The 16973-nt window shown below is 47.1% G+C and overlaps 1 protein-coding gene across 12 annotated transcripts in view; it reads right to left on the reverse strand.

Annotated features, from left to right (window-relative positions):
* The window catches only part of LOC136423644 (guanine nucleotide exchange factor DBS-like), a 161788-nt gene that overhangs the window by 43286 nt on the left and 101529 nt on the right, over positions 1-16973 (reverse strand). For 10 of the 12 annotated variants that reach the window (XM_066411901.1, XM_066411897.1, XM_066411896.1 and 7 more), the window contains 11 exons: positions 16642-16761; positions 15491-15607; positions 14887-15036; positions 14342-14466; positions 12200-12314; positions 11639-11758; positions 11026-11217; positions 10398-10589; positions 9657-9926; positions 9334-9378; positions 8225-8328 (listed from right to left, as the gene is read on the reverse strand). In XM_066411901.1, the coding sequence (XP_066267998.1) occupies positions 8225-8328; positions 9334-9378; positions 9657-9926; positions 10398-10589; positions 11026-11217; positions 11639-11758; positions 12200-12314; positions 14342-14466; positions 14887-15036; positions 15491-15607; positions 16642-16761 (1550 nt within the window). The remainder of the gene's footprint in view (positions 1-8224; positions 8329-9333; positions 9379-9656; positions 9927-10397; positions 10590-11025; positions 11218-11638; positions 11759-12199; positions 12315-14341; positions 14467-14886; positions 15037-15490; positions 15608-16641; positions 16762-16973) is intronic. The other 2 variants (XM_066411892.1, XM_066411893.1) reach the window with 2 other exon arrangements.

The raw sequence follows: 16973 nt of genomic DNA on the forward strand, positions 1-16973 counted from the left end.
TCAGTAGAAAAAGTTTTGACAAAATCATAATAGCAATAACACCGATAACAACATGCAAACAGCAGAAAGACCAAATTTTCCTTTACAGACTGTTTTCTAGTCTGTATAACGCAAACTCCAGCTGTCCGGGGGTTTCTCTCCCCTACCCGTTACAGGCGGCGGGCGGACACGGGGCTTGGCTGAAACTAGGCTAACTGTTTTCAACTCGACCTCATCTTAACTCTTAAAGGACCCCAAAGCAGTTTCAGCCAATTGGAAGTCTGATGTTCAAATTCAATTTAGGCCTTTCACACAGTATCATTTCTGCATTTTTCATGGAGATAGAAACTATGGGAAGAAGAAGCAGTCTTTGCCGGAGCAGGAACTGGACATGTGTAAGCTGGGACTGTAAGGAGAGGGCGATGTTTTACCCACCAAATCTGCACCTTTAGAGTCCATCAACGCACAGAAACCGTGCCCAGTGCCTGCTGAGTCTACACCATGCGGCAGGGAGTCGCACCTAAGGGACCATACAGTATTTACAGGGGGGAGGGGTGGTGCGTTGGGGGGGAGGGTTATGGAAAATTTTTTCGAGGTGGGGGGAGGGTCATGGAAAAATTTTTGAGATGGGGGGAGGGTCATGGAAAAAATTTTTGACCGGACTTCCAGTGCACCACCCCTCCCCCCCTGTAAATATTGTATGGTCCCTAATTTTCATGATTTTCTGCAAATGGCTTCACACGACTCACAGGCTTTCAGGGCTCGTTGCCCTCTATACGTCGTTGGTCTTTTGTGACTCCAAGTTGTGATCTGCTTGTTTCTGCCCCATTTCAGCCATTAGAAGGTGATGAAGAGAAAGAGTCGAGAGAATAAGGCTCAGGTCGCTAAGCAGCTTCTAAAAGCAAAGATGATACGAATGTGACTGTTGAACGATTTTGTGTTCAACTTTCCCCACAAGCTGCCCAGCCTGGGCCCCGCTTTGGAAATGGTTCCAAATCATTAATGGCGAAACCCGTCCTCCCCCCTCCCTGAAATGGAACGACCGTCTCCTAATTTGGGTTGGCAGAGACGGCTTATCCGCACATAGCTAGCTGTGACAGAGCGGCACAAACCATCCACTATTCCAGACTAGAGATTCCAACAGGAAATTCCAGGAAAAACCCAGGAAGACTTCAGCGGTGAGTTCATATTTCCTGAGTCTTCATCAACAAATCAGCGTCGAGCCTCTTAAGCTTGCTTGTGTTATTCACATGTTTGATAATCTTGTCCCCGTGAAACAGTAACGACAAGAAGACAAGCGTAAGATAGGACTAGATACGGACCATCCCAGCTCAGCTTAACTGATCGATCCCTTAGTCTAACTATCGACTGTTGGGGCACCATAGAAGATCTGGCAACAAATTTTCTCCACCCTTCTCGGTTCTTTGTTTTTCATAATGTTTCACTTCGTGTCATGCCTGTCCATTCTCTGATATTATCCTCCCAAATTTTCCTACTCCACTTTCGTAGCATGATAGTTTTTGGCTAGTCCAGACAACTCTGACACGTGATTGTACCACTTCAGTATTCGTAGGTCGACCCTAACCAAACAAATTGTTTCTCATCAACAGTTCTATTCTCTTTATGCCTGACATCCTAAATTGTAAAACAACTTCTTCCAACTCGAAACACAGCAGAAATATAGACTTAGTACTGAATTTTCTGGCCAATTTTTCAATTTTCCTGAAAGAAGTAGAAAGATTAGGCATTGGGAAACCCTGCCAGTTTGTCTTGTAAGTTCTTGCTAGTTTGACATGTGTTCTTGCTAGTTTGACATGCGTTCTTGCTAGTTTGACATGCGTTCTTGCTAGTTTGACATGTGTTCTTGCTAGCTTGACATGTGTTCTTGCTAGTTTGCAGTGTGTTCAGGCTAGCTTGACATGTGTTCTGGCTAGTCCGACATGTGTTCCGACTGGTCCGACATGTGTTCTGGCTAGTTTGACGTGTGTTCTGGATAGTCTGACGAGTACTTTGCCCTGTCTGACAGGCGCGCCCAGAGATGAAGGTCGTGGAAGCCCTGCTCTTGGCGGCTAGCCTGACCTTCTCCACACCAGCTCTCGCCGCTGGACCAGCCCCGAGGGGAAGACAACTCCCACCCCAGACAGCGGCGCCCTTTGACATACCCTTTGACCCTACAGTAGCGGTGCCCTTTGACCTGAGCACAGCAGGCCCAGCCAACTCCACCTGGTTGGTACAAAACAAACAGGAGTCAGCCAATCACAGCGGTGGAAACCCTGGTTGGGATGGCGACCGCATCTCGCTGCAGATGAGGCGGCAGGTGGTCCATCTCCTGATCGGGGTCGGCTCGGGGCTGCTGCTGGCCGTCCTCCTCATCATCTGCATCATCTGCCTCCTCTCGCGCTTCTGCGCTGCCCCAGAGCCCATTGCCATGACGACCGAGTTCTGCCCGGAGCGCGACGGGCGCAGGTCAAACCAGGGCGGGGGGAGGGCGCTGTCCATGCCGGAGGTCATCCCACGTGGAGCGTCCCCAAATACCCTCAAGGTCACCATGTCATGTCCGCCCATACAGGAAACGGTCTAGAGCTGTCAATCATATCTGCCAAACTGTCAATCATATCTGCCAAACTGTCAATCATATCTGCCAAACTGTCATTTATGATTTTTAAACAGAAAACATGACCTGTACTTTGAACTGTGGACTTTAAAAAACGATGAATCAAATACTGGATGATAACAAACTACTAACTATACATTGTAGTACTAAGCAATTAAATATCATTGTTCACATCATGTCTCGTTCCATGACTCCATGAATTTAAGCTGTAGTTACTATCAGGAAAAAGCTTTCCATAAGACTTTCTCACAGAATTTCTCACAACAAAATGGCAAGTCTAGCAGAGATGTCAAAGTTTTACCTCAGACCAGGCTTTTAGCGATGATTTATAGACACGCCGTCCAAAAATGGGAGGGGGGGGGGGGAAGTTGATAACAGATATAGAGTATTTTCACATTTTGCAGCTACTTTGTACGATTTACAGTGTGGCAAATAATTTTTTTTTTCAGAAATGGATGAAAATTGAGTGCGGTGTCATCCATTAATCATATCAACATGGCCTAATGTATAAAAGCTCGGTCAGATTACACAGTCAGCGTCCCTAATGTCCTCACAGCCTGCTTAGGGGCCTAAATGACTCCCATCCACAGACTCCGCTCAATGCAGAAGGTTTTACCTCGGAAAGTTCCAGTGTATTCACAATGCAAAGCAGTCATGATACACTATGATCAACTTCATTCAGTCAGCCAGGAACCTTTTAGTTGCAAACTTTCCCAGCCCCGTAACAAACAAACCCCAGGCGTAACCTTACAGTTAGGCCATTACCTCTGTCCTGGTGACATTATCCCAGCTTTAACTTCACATTAACACCATTACCTAACCGACGCTAACAACCGTGGGCAGCTGGGACATTAACACTAACAGGCACGAGGTGCAGCGAGGCGACGTGATTGGCTGAGACACGCGCCCTTTCACGTGAAGACGAGATTCGAGGTAACCGCCTGAGGCAGCTCAGTGTTCACATCGGTACAGCTGTTGTCTCTGTCGCACGACGAAGCAGGCGCCGGACAGAAGACAGTTGTAGGCTGTCCTCTTGGTCACACGCCGCAGAAGTCACAAAGCACCGGAGAGAAGAGAGTGGAACGCTGTTGTAGCCTGGATGGCAGTAGCTGTGGCCCCAGGGTAGTGACGTTGGGAACGAATAAAGTTAACAAGGCTGGACTCCAGGCGACACCAGCTGAACTTTGCAGCGAAGGAAGGAAGGAAAGCCAAAGATGGCTTTCTGTTTCAGTATACTGGTGTTGATGATCATCTCAAGCCTTTCTGTAGCTAATGGTACTGTACTACAGGACAATACCACAGTACAGGATGGTACCACATTGCAGAATGGTACCACATTACAGGACAATACCGCAGGACAGGATGGTACCACAGTACAGGATGGTACCACAGTGCAGGATGGTACCACAGTACAGGATGGTACCACAGTGCAGGATGGTATCACAGTACAGGATGGTACCACAGTGCAGGATGGTACCACAGTACAGGATGGTACCACAGTGCAGGATGGTACCACAGTACAGGATGGTACCACAGTGCAGGATGGTACCACAGTACAGGATGGTTCCACAGTGCAGGATGGTATCACAGTGCAGGATGGTTCAACAATACAGGATGGTACCACATTGCAGAATGGTACCACAGTATGGGATTATACCACAGTACAGGATGGTACCACAGTACAGGACAATACCACAGTGCAGGATGGTACCATAGTACACGATGGTACCACAGTACACCATGGCACCACAATACAGGACAAATCAAGTGGAACCACAGTGAACACCAGTGTGGAGCGTGGAACAGTTCTGCTCCCAGTCACCGTCCCCAGCAAACCCACCAGAACCCACGACGCAGACATCGGTGACAAGGCCCCCGACACCTGGGGGAAGCCAGTCCTCCAGATGCTGATGGGGGTGGGCTATGGGGTCCTGGCGTTTGTCGTGCTGTTGCTCGTCGGCCTGTGTGTCGTGGTGCGCGCCCTTTCCCGTGCCCCAGCCAACCAGCCGGCGGACGCGGGCAGCCGAGCGCGGCCGGCGAGACGGGAGGGTTCCTGGCGCCTGGCGGTCGACGTGAGCACCCCGGTCACGGCCTCAACCCCCCTCGCGGCCAACAACTCGCCGACACTCGTCACAGCAAGCAACCCGCCAAACAGCGGACAACTAGCTGTCCCCCCAACCCTCACAAGCCAAACCCACCTCCCCCCACCGACTCTACCCTTCCCCCCACCCCCCTCAGGCCAAACACACCTCCCCCCACCATCCCTACCCTTCCCCCCACCCCCCTCAGGCCAAACACACCTCGCCCCACCCCAACCAGACCAAGTGCACATCCCCCCAGCGTCCCTGCCCTTCCCCCCATCCCCCTCCAGCCTACCTCGCCCGGCCCCCCTTTCCCTACCCTTCCCCCCATCCCCCTCAGATGAAACACATCTCGCCCCATCCCCCTTAGACCCACCCCCCTTCGGCCTGACCCCCCTCTCCCAGCCCCCCCTGGAGTTGGTGCCCCTGATGGGGGGTGGCAGCCGCCCCCCCACTGAAGACAAGCTTGTGAAAGACTGTTTTACTTCGACTCTGTAGTAAAGTAACGTTAAAGCCTTGTGAAACTTTTCCATAACATTCAGTGTTGTAGTCAAGTATATGTTACTCGAGCAACTGGATATGATTTAGAAAATGGTCAGACGTTTCAAGTAGCATCCACTACTATTTGTCAGTGACTCTGAGCAAGATTTGTTGAACAGCAGGTTTTTAACCACAAACCATGCTACTGTAGCCTTGTGCAAGTTTCCAATAACATTCAAGTGTGTAGTCAAGTATACCCTTGTGTGGTTTTCCCATAATATTTGGTGTACGGATATTGCCTGACATGTTCGGGTAGGTATGTAAGTATGTGGACCTCATACAGTAAATAACAAGTATGTGGACCTTATTCATTCATTCTGTAAATACGAAAACATCCAGGCAAAGAGCTGAGAGTTGATTGTAGACATTACAGGGAAAAGATCCCAAACCATAACATCATTCTTCTCATTAGTAAGCTGATACCCCCTCCCCCTACTCCCTGCCCTTTTCAGTTGTAACGATCCTGACGTGCACAGGACTAACGAGGAGACATGTGACCTGTCACTAACGAGCAGCACTAACGAGTAGACTTAACGAGGCGACAGGATCTGAGAAGGGACAGGCATGTCGGCGCAGCGAAGTGTGCAGACATTGGGACACCTGGTACTTCACAACTACCTATAACACACGGACATGGCTACAAGTACAAGCCCGACCATCCCACGATTAAGGGGTTAAAAATTCACATTCTCCAGAACTACCCATGGACCTCATTGTTACCATATGTTGGGGCATTGTCACTAGATGCCTATCACACACGGACATGACTGCAACTGCAAAACGCAACCAACCCTGTACCGGGGAATCAAAAATTCATAGAATGGAACTCATTGTCACCATATGTGGGGGCATCTAACATAATTCCACCGAGGTACATATTTCAACCTAACGTCCCACAGTATGATGCACTGATGTATATCTAAATTGTGCATACCTGGGGGGTGCTGCACTAGAGATCTCTCAAACCCAATGTTTTCCATAGTGGCAGATTTATGTATCCTGTCGAATCAATGTTAATGGTTGTTAGATGTCTATAGCCATCTGACATGACTACGAGCTCAACCAACTCAGGATTGAGGGGTTTAAGAATTCATAGTTTTCAGAACTACTATAATGATAGAACTTAGTTAGAATATTGTTATATATAGAATACAACACGGGGTATTCCGTATCACCCGAGGTACCAGCCCGACCGCGGGTCCGATCGCCCGACGGCCGTAGGCCGGAGGGCGATCCGACCCGCGGGAGGGCTGGGACCGAGGGTGATGCGGAATACAACGTGTTGTATTTTATTTATGTCAAACCTTGGCCATACCCACCCGAAAAAACACACATTTCAATGCGGAATGCGCCAGAAGTTGAGGGAGTTTTGTGTCCTCGAACAAGAAACTGTAGCAACATTGATTCCAATCTCCGAATCCGGTATTCGAATTTCCGACGGCCGCGCAACCGACGCGTTCGAAATGCGTTCGAAATATTCTATGGAAGCCTGTGTGATAACCCTCCCGAACCCTATGTGATCCGGATAGTTATCACACGGTCCGGAACACCCGTATCAGGCCCAGGCATGACATAAAGATTATTATGCTGTCTATGTCTGACTTTGTAAATTGTAATGTCTTGTCTTTGTCAGCAGGGTTAGCCCTTCCCAATAGTCACAGGCTAGGTCGGCAGCCCTGGCTGTGTGTGCTGAACAGCCAAACCAATAAATAAATAAATGAACACCATTGAGTGAGACTCACTGTCATCATACATAGGGGTATCCACACTAGAAAGCTTTATCCTTTGGCACACTGAAGCAGCTGTTTGGCACCCAATTTTCTATTGGTTACAGAGTTTGGCAGCAGGGAGAAGGTTAAATAATTCCTGGAGTTGGATGTGCATATATTAGGTTAGATGTGACTGGTAATGTTTGATATAAACAGATATCCCTACGTGCAAGCAACTTGATGCATGTCAGGTAGCATGCCAGGTAGCATGCCAGGTAGCATGCGTAGTCCAGTGGTTAGCGATCTTGCCTCTGGAACTAGAGGCAGCGAGTTCAATCCCAGCTGTGTTGCTCACCCGACATGCATGCTACCATCGCAGTCCTTAGGATAGAACATGAAGCTGTGGTCCAATGTTCATTGTGCTTGTCGAGATGAGCTAGTGGAATTTCCCCGGTACGATGAACCTGTAAATACTGTATATGGCGTCTGTCTTCTCTCTCACGACCAATGAGCTAAACTGGATTTAGCTTGGGACCTCCTCCCCCCCTACTTTGCCCCTAGGGGGGTTATTTGGGGGTATCCGAAGTTGAAGTGGATCGAGATCGCTTTCCTTTCATGCCAGCAAGCTTGTGAGCTATACAAAGGGTGGCTATACCGACTGTACAATACAAGGGGAGGGAGAGTCACCATCATAATACAGACCCCTGCTGCTAGTTACTATGCACAGCACAGGGGCATCAACACAGATCCCTGCTACGTACTTGCTGTGTACAACACAAGTCCATGGCAGGACATAAACTCAAGTCATCCCCAAAATCTGCCTTGTAGGGAAAACCACTGAAATTCAGCACCAAGGAGAGAACCAGGGCTTCCATGGTTGTAGGTGGGACCATAAAGAACAGGCTGTCGGGCTCTCCCGACACTGCAGAAGGCTGGATAATGTTCTCCACACACATGAAATATAGCCTCGAGGACTCCTAACAGCTGCATAACAATAGGAAAACCACTGAAATTCAGCACCAAGGAGAGAACCGGGGCTTCCATTGTTGTAGGTTGGACCATAAAAAGAACAGGCAGTTTGCTGACACTGCAGAAGGCAGGAAAACGTTCTCCACACACATAGAATACAGCCTCAATGACTCAACCTTATTCTTGATTCAACATAAATGCATGTCCTCCACATGGATAATGCCTGTCTGGGCCAACCGGGGAAGGGATAGTTTCCCCCAATATGCACTGATATCAGCCACACATGAATTAGTGCCTCCATGACAGAATGACCTTGAGGAGTTGAGACTGACCTTCGCTTGGTGGCGAGGTTCTCCAGGGTGCCCTCCGGTTCGCTGGAGTCCGTCGACGTCTGCGAAACCCGATCCTCCACGGAATCCTCCGCCATGACCTGGATCTGGGGGTAAAGGTCACAGGTCACAACTTACAGGTCTGTAAAGGCATCAGCTTTGTATGCTATGATATTTCAAACATTTGGCTGAGTAATAGTGAGAACTGTTCTTATAGAAACACACACATACATACAAACATGCACATACACAGATACACACACACACTGTTACACAGACAATCACACACACATGTACACTCACAGATACACACACAGTTACAGATACAGATACACACAGACATGTACACACACATGTACTACACGCATGCAGACAATTGCAAACAGACACACATATTACGTAACAGTATTAGATACATGAGGTATTCTGTGAAGACAGTGATGAAAACAGAATGAACAGCAACAGTAGACTGTAGAGTCCTCAAGTGTGGAAGCAGGGAACGGAATTTCCTGTGTGCTTTAGAGAAACGCCAGCTTCAGTAGAATAAAAACTGTAGAAAAAACATCTGTTAGTGCAGCCGTGGCAACTATAGAACACCAGATTTGTTAGTATTACCTATGGAAATCATAGAACACCGGATATGTTAGTGCAGCCATAGCAACTATAGAACACCAGAACTGTTAGTACAAGCATGGAAACTACATTATAGAACACCAAAACTATTGGTACAAGTACACCCATGGAAACTATGGAACACCATATATGTTAGAACAGCCATGGCAATTATAGAACACCAGATCTGTTAGTGAAGCCATGGCAACTATAGAACACCACATTTATAAATGCAGCCATGGCAACTATAGAACACCAGATCTGTCAGTGAAGCCATGGCAACTATAGAACACCACATTTATCAATACAGCCATGGCAACTATAGAACACTAGATCTGTTAGTGAAGCCATGGCAACTACAGAACACACAGGCACAGCAACAGGAGAGTTCAATGACAGGTGAACGCACATCCCTGTTCCTAGGAAGAAGTACACATTAAGTACAGCCCGACACCACACCAGTAAGGAACTGTCTGCACCGATAAGGAATCTGTCTGTACCCATTGAACGCTCCGCTGGCTCTGCATTTTCTTGACCTTCATCACCTGCAAGGTCAAGGTGAGAAGACATTGTCAGATTACACTCTTGTTTTCATCTTCACGGGTGTCTGTGGTGTGACTTGCTTTTCTTGCAAAACATTCATTTGATACAAATCAAACCTATGAGTCAACTGTTCTACTTCACCAGTTGCTATGGAAACCAAAGTGACTTCAACACACAAATGCACACGTACATACACACATAAACACACAAGTATCCTTGACCTTCAGACAGACTTGACTCACAGACGCCTGACACACAAGTGAAACCCGACCCGTCTCACCTTGGGCGCATGTCTGGACTTGCGGGGCGGTCTTCTCTTCGTGACCTCCCCGTCGCTGGAGGTCGAGGCGGACGAGATGCGCTTAGCGGCGGGGTCGTCCCCGGGTCGCGCCCCCTGACCTCCGCGGGGCTTGTGGGTCGGGGAGGGCTGCGGGCCCACCGGCTGGACCGGGCGCTGCTGCTTCACCGCCAGCTTCTGCAGACTGACCTTCCGCTTCTCAAACATCTCCTGCACATCCTCAATCCTCTGCAGGACCAGCTGGATGGACGCCTGGGGGGAGGGGGGCAAGCTGTCAATCAACCCATAAATCAATCAATCAATCAGCCTATCAATCAGTCAATCCATCCACCTACCAACCAATCAATCAAACATCTCCTGCACATCCTCGATTCTCTGCAGGACCAGCTGGATGGACGCCTGGGGGAGGGAGGGGCAATATGTCAATCAGCCAATCAATCAATGTGTCAATCAGTCTATCAATCAATTGATCAATCAGTCAATCCATCCACCTACCAACCAATCAAACATCTCCTGAACATCCTCGATTCTCTGTAGGACCAGCTGGATGGACGCCTGAGGGGAGGGATCAATCATTTGACCTTCACAACCCAAACACACTTGACCTTCACAAACCAAACACAACTGACCTTCAAACAAAGCACACTTGACCTTCAGATATAAACACATATAACATGAATAAATGAATAGATGAATCAATTGCTCAATATTTTTTCTCCCGACCTTTGACTCAGCGGTCAGCATCTCCTCAAACTTGACGTGGAACTCCTTGGGATCATGCAGCCGAAGGTCGTCGTACGTCTTGAGGAAGTCCTGGCATTCCTTGAGCGCCGACTCCGCCCCTTCCTGCGTCTGGCACTTGTCAATGGGCTGGGAGGCCAGCAGGTCAACGCCCTGCGTGCACCAACGGTTCGCCTGAGGGGAGAATTCACACATGGATCAGGCTAGAGGGGATCATTCACACATGGATCAGGCTAAAGGGGAGAATTTACACATGGATCAGGCTACAGGGGAGAATTCACACATGGATCAGGCTACAGGGGAGAATTCAGACATGGATCAGACTGCAGGGGAGAATTCACAAGGATCAGGCTGCAGTTCCACATCTACCCAGCAGGGGGAGCTAATGACCAGTGTCTCCTACCTCTGCAGTTCCACATCTACTTAGCAGAGGGAGCTGGTGACCAGTATCTCCTAAATTTGAAGCTCCACATTTACCCAGCAGAGGGAGCTAGTAAGCAGTGTCTCATTTACTGCAGTTCCACTTCTACTCATGAGGGGGAGCTATTGAGCACCTAAAGCTGCAGTGCCACATCTGTTAGGCAGGGGGAGCTAGTGAGCAATGTCCTACCTTCTCCAGTCTCTGCTGCAGGTCATGTGACCTGTTGAGCAGGTCGATTCTCTTCTCCATGGCGAGGGTGAAGTCCTCGCAGACCAGCTGCATCTCGCGGCACTTCGGCCGGATGCTGTCCACGGCGTAGTGGTTCTCCGAGATCAGCTCGTCGCCCCGGGCAACCAGCCGCCGCACCTTGTCCATCCCGACCTGGAACACAGTGAACAGCCATAGAGGTCATGAACAGCTATAGACGTCATGAACAGCTATGAAGGTCATGAACAGCAATGAAGGTCATGAAAAGCCAAGGAGGTCATGAACAGCTTTGAAGGTCATGAACAGCCACGGAGGCCATGAATAGATGAATGGTTCAAATAGCCTTTACTGGATTGTAGGACATCTCTTATTGTACCATTGACATTGCAAAAATGATTTCGAATGTTTGAAGTGATAAGAGAAGTAGATTTTGTACTTAGCAATGATTATGGAAGAATGAGAGTGAGTTGTGGGCTTAATAACTATAGTTAGAAACATAGTAAGAGCCCTCATTTCCTAACATAAGCAGAACAATAATCAGTTTTTGTTCAACAGTATTAGCACAGTAACAAAAAGGTCACAGTCAGAACCCGACCTTGGCTTTGTTGTCCAGCTGGCGCGCCTCCTTCAGCAGGGCGTCGACCCTAGCAACGCTGTCGCCGGTCTCCTGGGTCTCACACAGCTGTTCCTGCAGGGCGTCCATTGTGCCCTTCAACTGCACACACAAGGTCAACACAAGGTCAAAAGAAACTGTCACAAGTAGTCAAAAGGTCAGCACAAACTGTCACAAATCTTCTAGGTGAACACTGTCACAAACCTTCAGAAAAAACTTTAATTTCTGACTACTTTCTGAGACTTTCCAGTCTGCCAGAACTTATCAAAGTGAATTGCAGACCTTGGCAAAGCTTCAGCCCATAGAACATAAATGTCAAAAACTCACAGTAAATACCAACAACAGTAAAGGTATGTCGATGAAGGTTAGACATCCAGCTAAGGTAAACCGTTGGCCGTCTGACTAGTTTCTTAGACTTTCCAATCTTGCCAGAACCTCTCGGAGTGCCTGAGCTGCGGACACTGGCTCCACTTCAGATCACATCAGGTAAATATCAACAACAGTAAATAACAACAACCGTAACAGTAAACAACTCTGCCGTACCTCCCGGAACTCCGTCTCGAAGTGCCTCAGCTGCAGACACTGGCTCAGCTTCAGCTCATGGCTGGACCAGAACTCATCAAACGCCTTGTCGGTTTCCTCGAGTTGGATTATCAACCTGTAAACATCAACAACAACAATAAACATTAACAACAGCAAACAACAATAAACAATTTCAACGTATGTTCAACATATTGTTTCATTATATGAATAAAGACTGTTTTTACACAACCAATGATTTATTAAACAGACATTGCAGTGCAATGTGAACCAGTCAGAATTGCCTTGATGAAGGTGACAGATGGTCACCGAAATGATGGTTGAATAAATCATTGTTTGTGTAAAAATAATCTTTTTATTCTGCATTTTTTGTTGCGTGGTTGGTGGGAAAGTGAGATTTTGTAAGACTCAGGACGGACTGGAAATTGCATCCATCGCAGTTTACGGCGCAAAATTACTTCCAGTCTCACCAACGGTAACATTTCAGCCCGACCTCACTCGACCTCTCCCGACCTCACGCGACCCATGAAGGCAAATTGCCCCCGGATGGGAACACTTCGTTTCTCCATTTATGGCCACTTCCCTACTGATTGGGCCTAAAGCTGGGCAACCGACCTGACATCACAGTTACAGTTCCACAAACTGCCAGATGCACTGTGGAAAATTGTGGCTTCTGGCTATAACTCCGGCTGAAATAAACTGCTCCGTTCTGTTCTGATTCTTAAACTCTTGTCTTTATTGTGGGACAAAAGAATCAAAGAATAGGAGTAAAATTTAATAACAAAAATGCACAGTGGAAAATTGTATCGAGTGTGGATGTAGTTGCTCTTTTCTTGTCAGATTCCTTTTTCTCATATCTTCATCACAGGATAAACAAATGGGAAAATTGTTTCACTTCTGGGCATAACTGGCGCTACCCAGATGTTTTCAAGATTGAATAAAGAAATGAAATAAACTGCATTGTTCTGTCCTGTTCGGTTCAGATTTGTTTTACTCTTATTCTCATCGTGGGATAAAGAAATTAAAGAATAATTTAAGTAAACATCAACAACACCAAAGACAGACTGCATTTAATTTAGAGAACTACCTACAAAGTAGGATTTATATTTTCATCACTGTTTTCAGTCACTCCCCTGTCAATTTCTTCCTGCAGGTTTTTGAAGAACAATGCCCTTAGAATTAAATGATTAAAGTAAAAAAGCCACACTAAAGAGAGACTGCATTTAATTTGGAAAACTATCCTCAAAGTAGGATTTATATTTTCATCACTGTTTCCAGTCACCCCCCTGACAATTTCTCCCTGTAGGTATTTTTAAGAAAACTGCCCTTAGATTTATGACCTGTGACCTCAATAGCTGCAATTCTTCCCTGGTTCAATCTGGTTCTCAGATAATTGTATCATTCAGCTCTTTTGAGGGCAGATTCGAATCCTTGTGATCTTCATCATGGGATAAACAAATGAAAGAATCGCAGTGAAAAACAACACTAGAGACTGCATGCAATCTGGTGACTTACCTACATACTAAGACCTGTATTTTCAACACTGTTTTACTTATTCATTTATCAGAATCTTCTAAGTTCCCAGCCACTCCCCTGCCGATTTCTCCCTGCAGGTTTTCTAAGAACAACACCCTGAGATTTATGCCCTATGACCTCAATAGCTGCAATTCTTGGCTGGTCCAATTTGCAGGGACGGCGGTAATGGTGGAACTGGCTAGGGGGTTGTCAATTATTTCTCCTGACAGATCTGGGGTAATGAGACTGTTGGACTGCCAGGATCATAAATCTCTCACAGAACAGGGACTGGTCCGCACATGAATTCTGTTCCCTCATTTCTTTTAGGCACCATCAATTTTGTGCAGAAATGCTTATCACATAAGACTTCATGGCCTCACAAACTTTTCCCAATGTGTGACATCTGCACATGGAGAAGATGTCTGCAGCCTCAGTACCAGGATGATTGAGAGTATCACAGATATGGGGGCGATCATTGGTTGAACATCTCCTTGGTGCTGAAAGTTGTGTAGCTGAAGTTAGAACATGCCAGGAAGCTACGGTATAGCTGGAAAGGTCAGGGGTTAGGGGTTAAAGTGTAGGATTAGGTGTTAAGTTTCAGGGTTAGGGGTTGAAGTTCATGTTACGTACCTCTCTATCGTGCCAACGTTTGTCGCTGTGCTGGGGCAAAGGTCGGCGGTGACCGTGTCGCTGGACGGGCGCCGGATGATGCTGAGGAGCGTCTCGCCGTGCCGCTGCGCCTCCGCAAGGTCATCCTGAAGGTCAACAACAGGTGTTAAGATGGCTGAAATCAATTCTAGCTTGTTTTGTTTGTTTGATGTTTATTAGCTTACATCTTGATACAAAATACTACTTGAAACATCTGTCTTAGGAGGAGTACAGAATAGAATATCTATCATACGTAAGTGCTGAGATAAAAGACTTCTAGGTAAGTCTATGTATAAGGGATGTGCAGCAATGGCAGGTTCAGTACAAGCTGGCGATGAGACCAAGTTGTGCTTGAAGCTGCCTGATGAAGATCAAAGTGAAAATGAAAGTGAAAGTACAACTCACCTTGATCTCCTCCTTCTGCTTCCTCTGCTGCTCAAGAAGCGCCTCGGTCGTGGCGATGTCGTTGATGAAGATGAAAGTGAAAGTGGAGTGAAAGTGAAGATGAAAGTGAAAGTACAACTCACCTTGATCTCCTCCTTCTGTTTCCTCTGCTGCTCAAGAAGCGCCTCGGTCGTGGCGATGTCGTTGGGCAGTTCCGTCTCGGCCAGCTCGGTGCCGAGCGTCTGCAGCGTCTTCGCGATGTCGTGTGTGTTCGACGCAAACTTCTCTATCGCCTGGGAGCACAAGAACAGCTGTTAACTTCCTTCACAATGTGGCGTCGTGGTGTTTTTGCCCAGAACCCAGAGGTCCTGGGTTCATGCCCCGTTGACATTGTGCCCTTCAAGGCTTGGGAAAGGCACTTAAGACAACTTTCCCCATTTTACTCAGGTGAAAATGAGTACCTAGCTTTGGTTAGGAACATCCCCTGGATAGGAAGTCAAATGGAGAAGAGCCATGTTTGAGGAGAGCCACACCTCGAGCACGTAAAAGGATCCAGGTGAGAGTGGATCAAACAACTCTGTCCCAATATGCAGCTTGTGCTCTTCAGTACAAACCTGGTGTGTTACGCCATGAGGTGGTTTACCAGGTATGCTCTTATACTAACTGATCTCTGCTCAATCCAGTTGTGATGTTTGTAGCAGATGTTCGTTAGTCAGTTAGTAAGTTAATTGATTAGTAAGTGCTTACCGATCTCTGCTCGATCCAGTCGTGGTGCTCGTAGCGGATGAAGCCCCCGAGCTCCTCCGTCAGCTGTGACCTGTCGAGGTGTTCGTGCAGCTCGCTCACCGAGTTCAGCATCACCATCTGGGCAGGGGCAAAGGTCAGGGGTAAACAACAGGTAGGTCAGAGGTCAACATCAGGTAGGGTCAAATGTTGGGACCTCTGTGTCCTTGCTCTTACTAATAGCAGCTTGGTCTATGGGGTATTCCCTCAATGAGGCCTGTGTGTATGATTATACTTTCTATGGCAGATTATTCTTAGGAATTTTAAGGGTGAGACGTGGGACCTTTATGTATTTGATCTTTCATACAGTTAGGAAATGTTTTTATCATACTAGCCACCAAGGGCAAACTGGTTGTTTACCTACATGTACATGAGGTATGAGGCTTTTATTGGACTATACTCAGACTGGTACAAGTTTGTCTGCTGGGTTTACTACAAACTGAGTAATTCTTCTGGCAAACTCAAAACTGCCCTTTTTCTTCTAAAACACTAGACTAAAATTCCAGGTTAGATTCTGATAATATATTTGATAAAAGCTTTTGTAATAAAAGGCTTAGTGCCAAGGTTTTGTACCTAGCTAACACCTTGCAAGCTCAGAGCTGCAGCAGAGCAAGGTCAAAGTTCATGAGAATGTTACTAATCAAGGTCAAGTTGCTTTGACTGATCAAGGTCAGGTTATGGGTTATTTGGGATAACAAATTGGGTTAGGTGATAGAAGTCATGCTTGCACAATTGTTATAGGTTAATCAGGATGTTTTCACTCGTAGATAAGGAGGGCTGATTGCACCACAGTTCGCTGATGTTAGTTTATCCCCCAGCGGAAGTTAGGATCAGCAGCTGATTGTTGATGTTATCTACAAATGTTGATTGTCGGTGTTAGGTTTGCCCATCATGTGAGTGGGAAGTGCCAGAGTTAGGATCAGCAGCTGATTGTTGATGTTATAGATCTGCATTAAGGATCAGCACTGCTGATTGCTCCATCATGTCAGTAGGAAGGGGGGCAGAGCCATTGTTCGTTATCTATAAATGTTGATTGTTGGTGTTAGGTTTGCCCATCATGTGAGTAGGAAGTGCCAGAGTTAGGATCAGCAGCGAAGCAGCCAACCAAAGCTTACCGGTACCTTCAGCCGGAAGTCTTCCCGTACAAACTTGAACCCGATATCCGAGAACGTCCGCTGGAAGAACCCCGTCGGCCTGAGCACCAGCACCACCTGGATGTGCTTCGGGAAGAAACCCTGCAGGGAACAGACACCTGTCAATCATCTGTCAATCATGTGTAAATCACCTGTCAATCATAGCTCAGCAGTCAATCACAACTCATATGTCAATCATACTTCAGCTGTCAATCATAGCTCAACTGTCAATCATAGCTCAACTGTCAATCACAGCTCAACTGTCAATCATAGCTCAACTGTCAATCATAGCTCAACTGTCAATCATAGCTCAA

This window comes from Branchiostoma lanceolatum, chromosome 17 (genome assembly GCF_035083965.1).
Source record: "Branchiostoma lanceolatum isolate klBraLanc5 chromosome 17, klBraLanc5.hap2, whole genome shotgun sequence".
Lineage (NCBI taxonomy): Eukaryota > Metazoa > Chordata > Leptocardii > Amphioxiformes > Branchiostomatidae > Branchiostoma > Branchiostoma lanceolatum.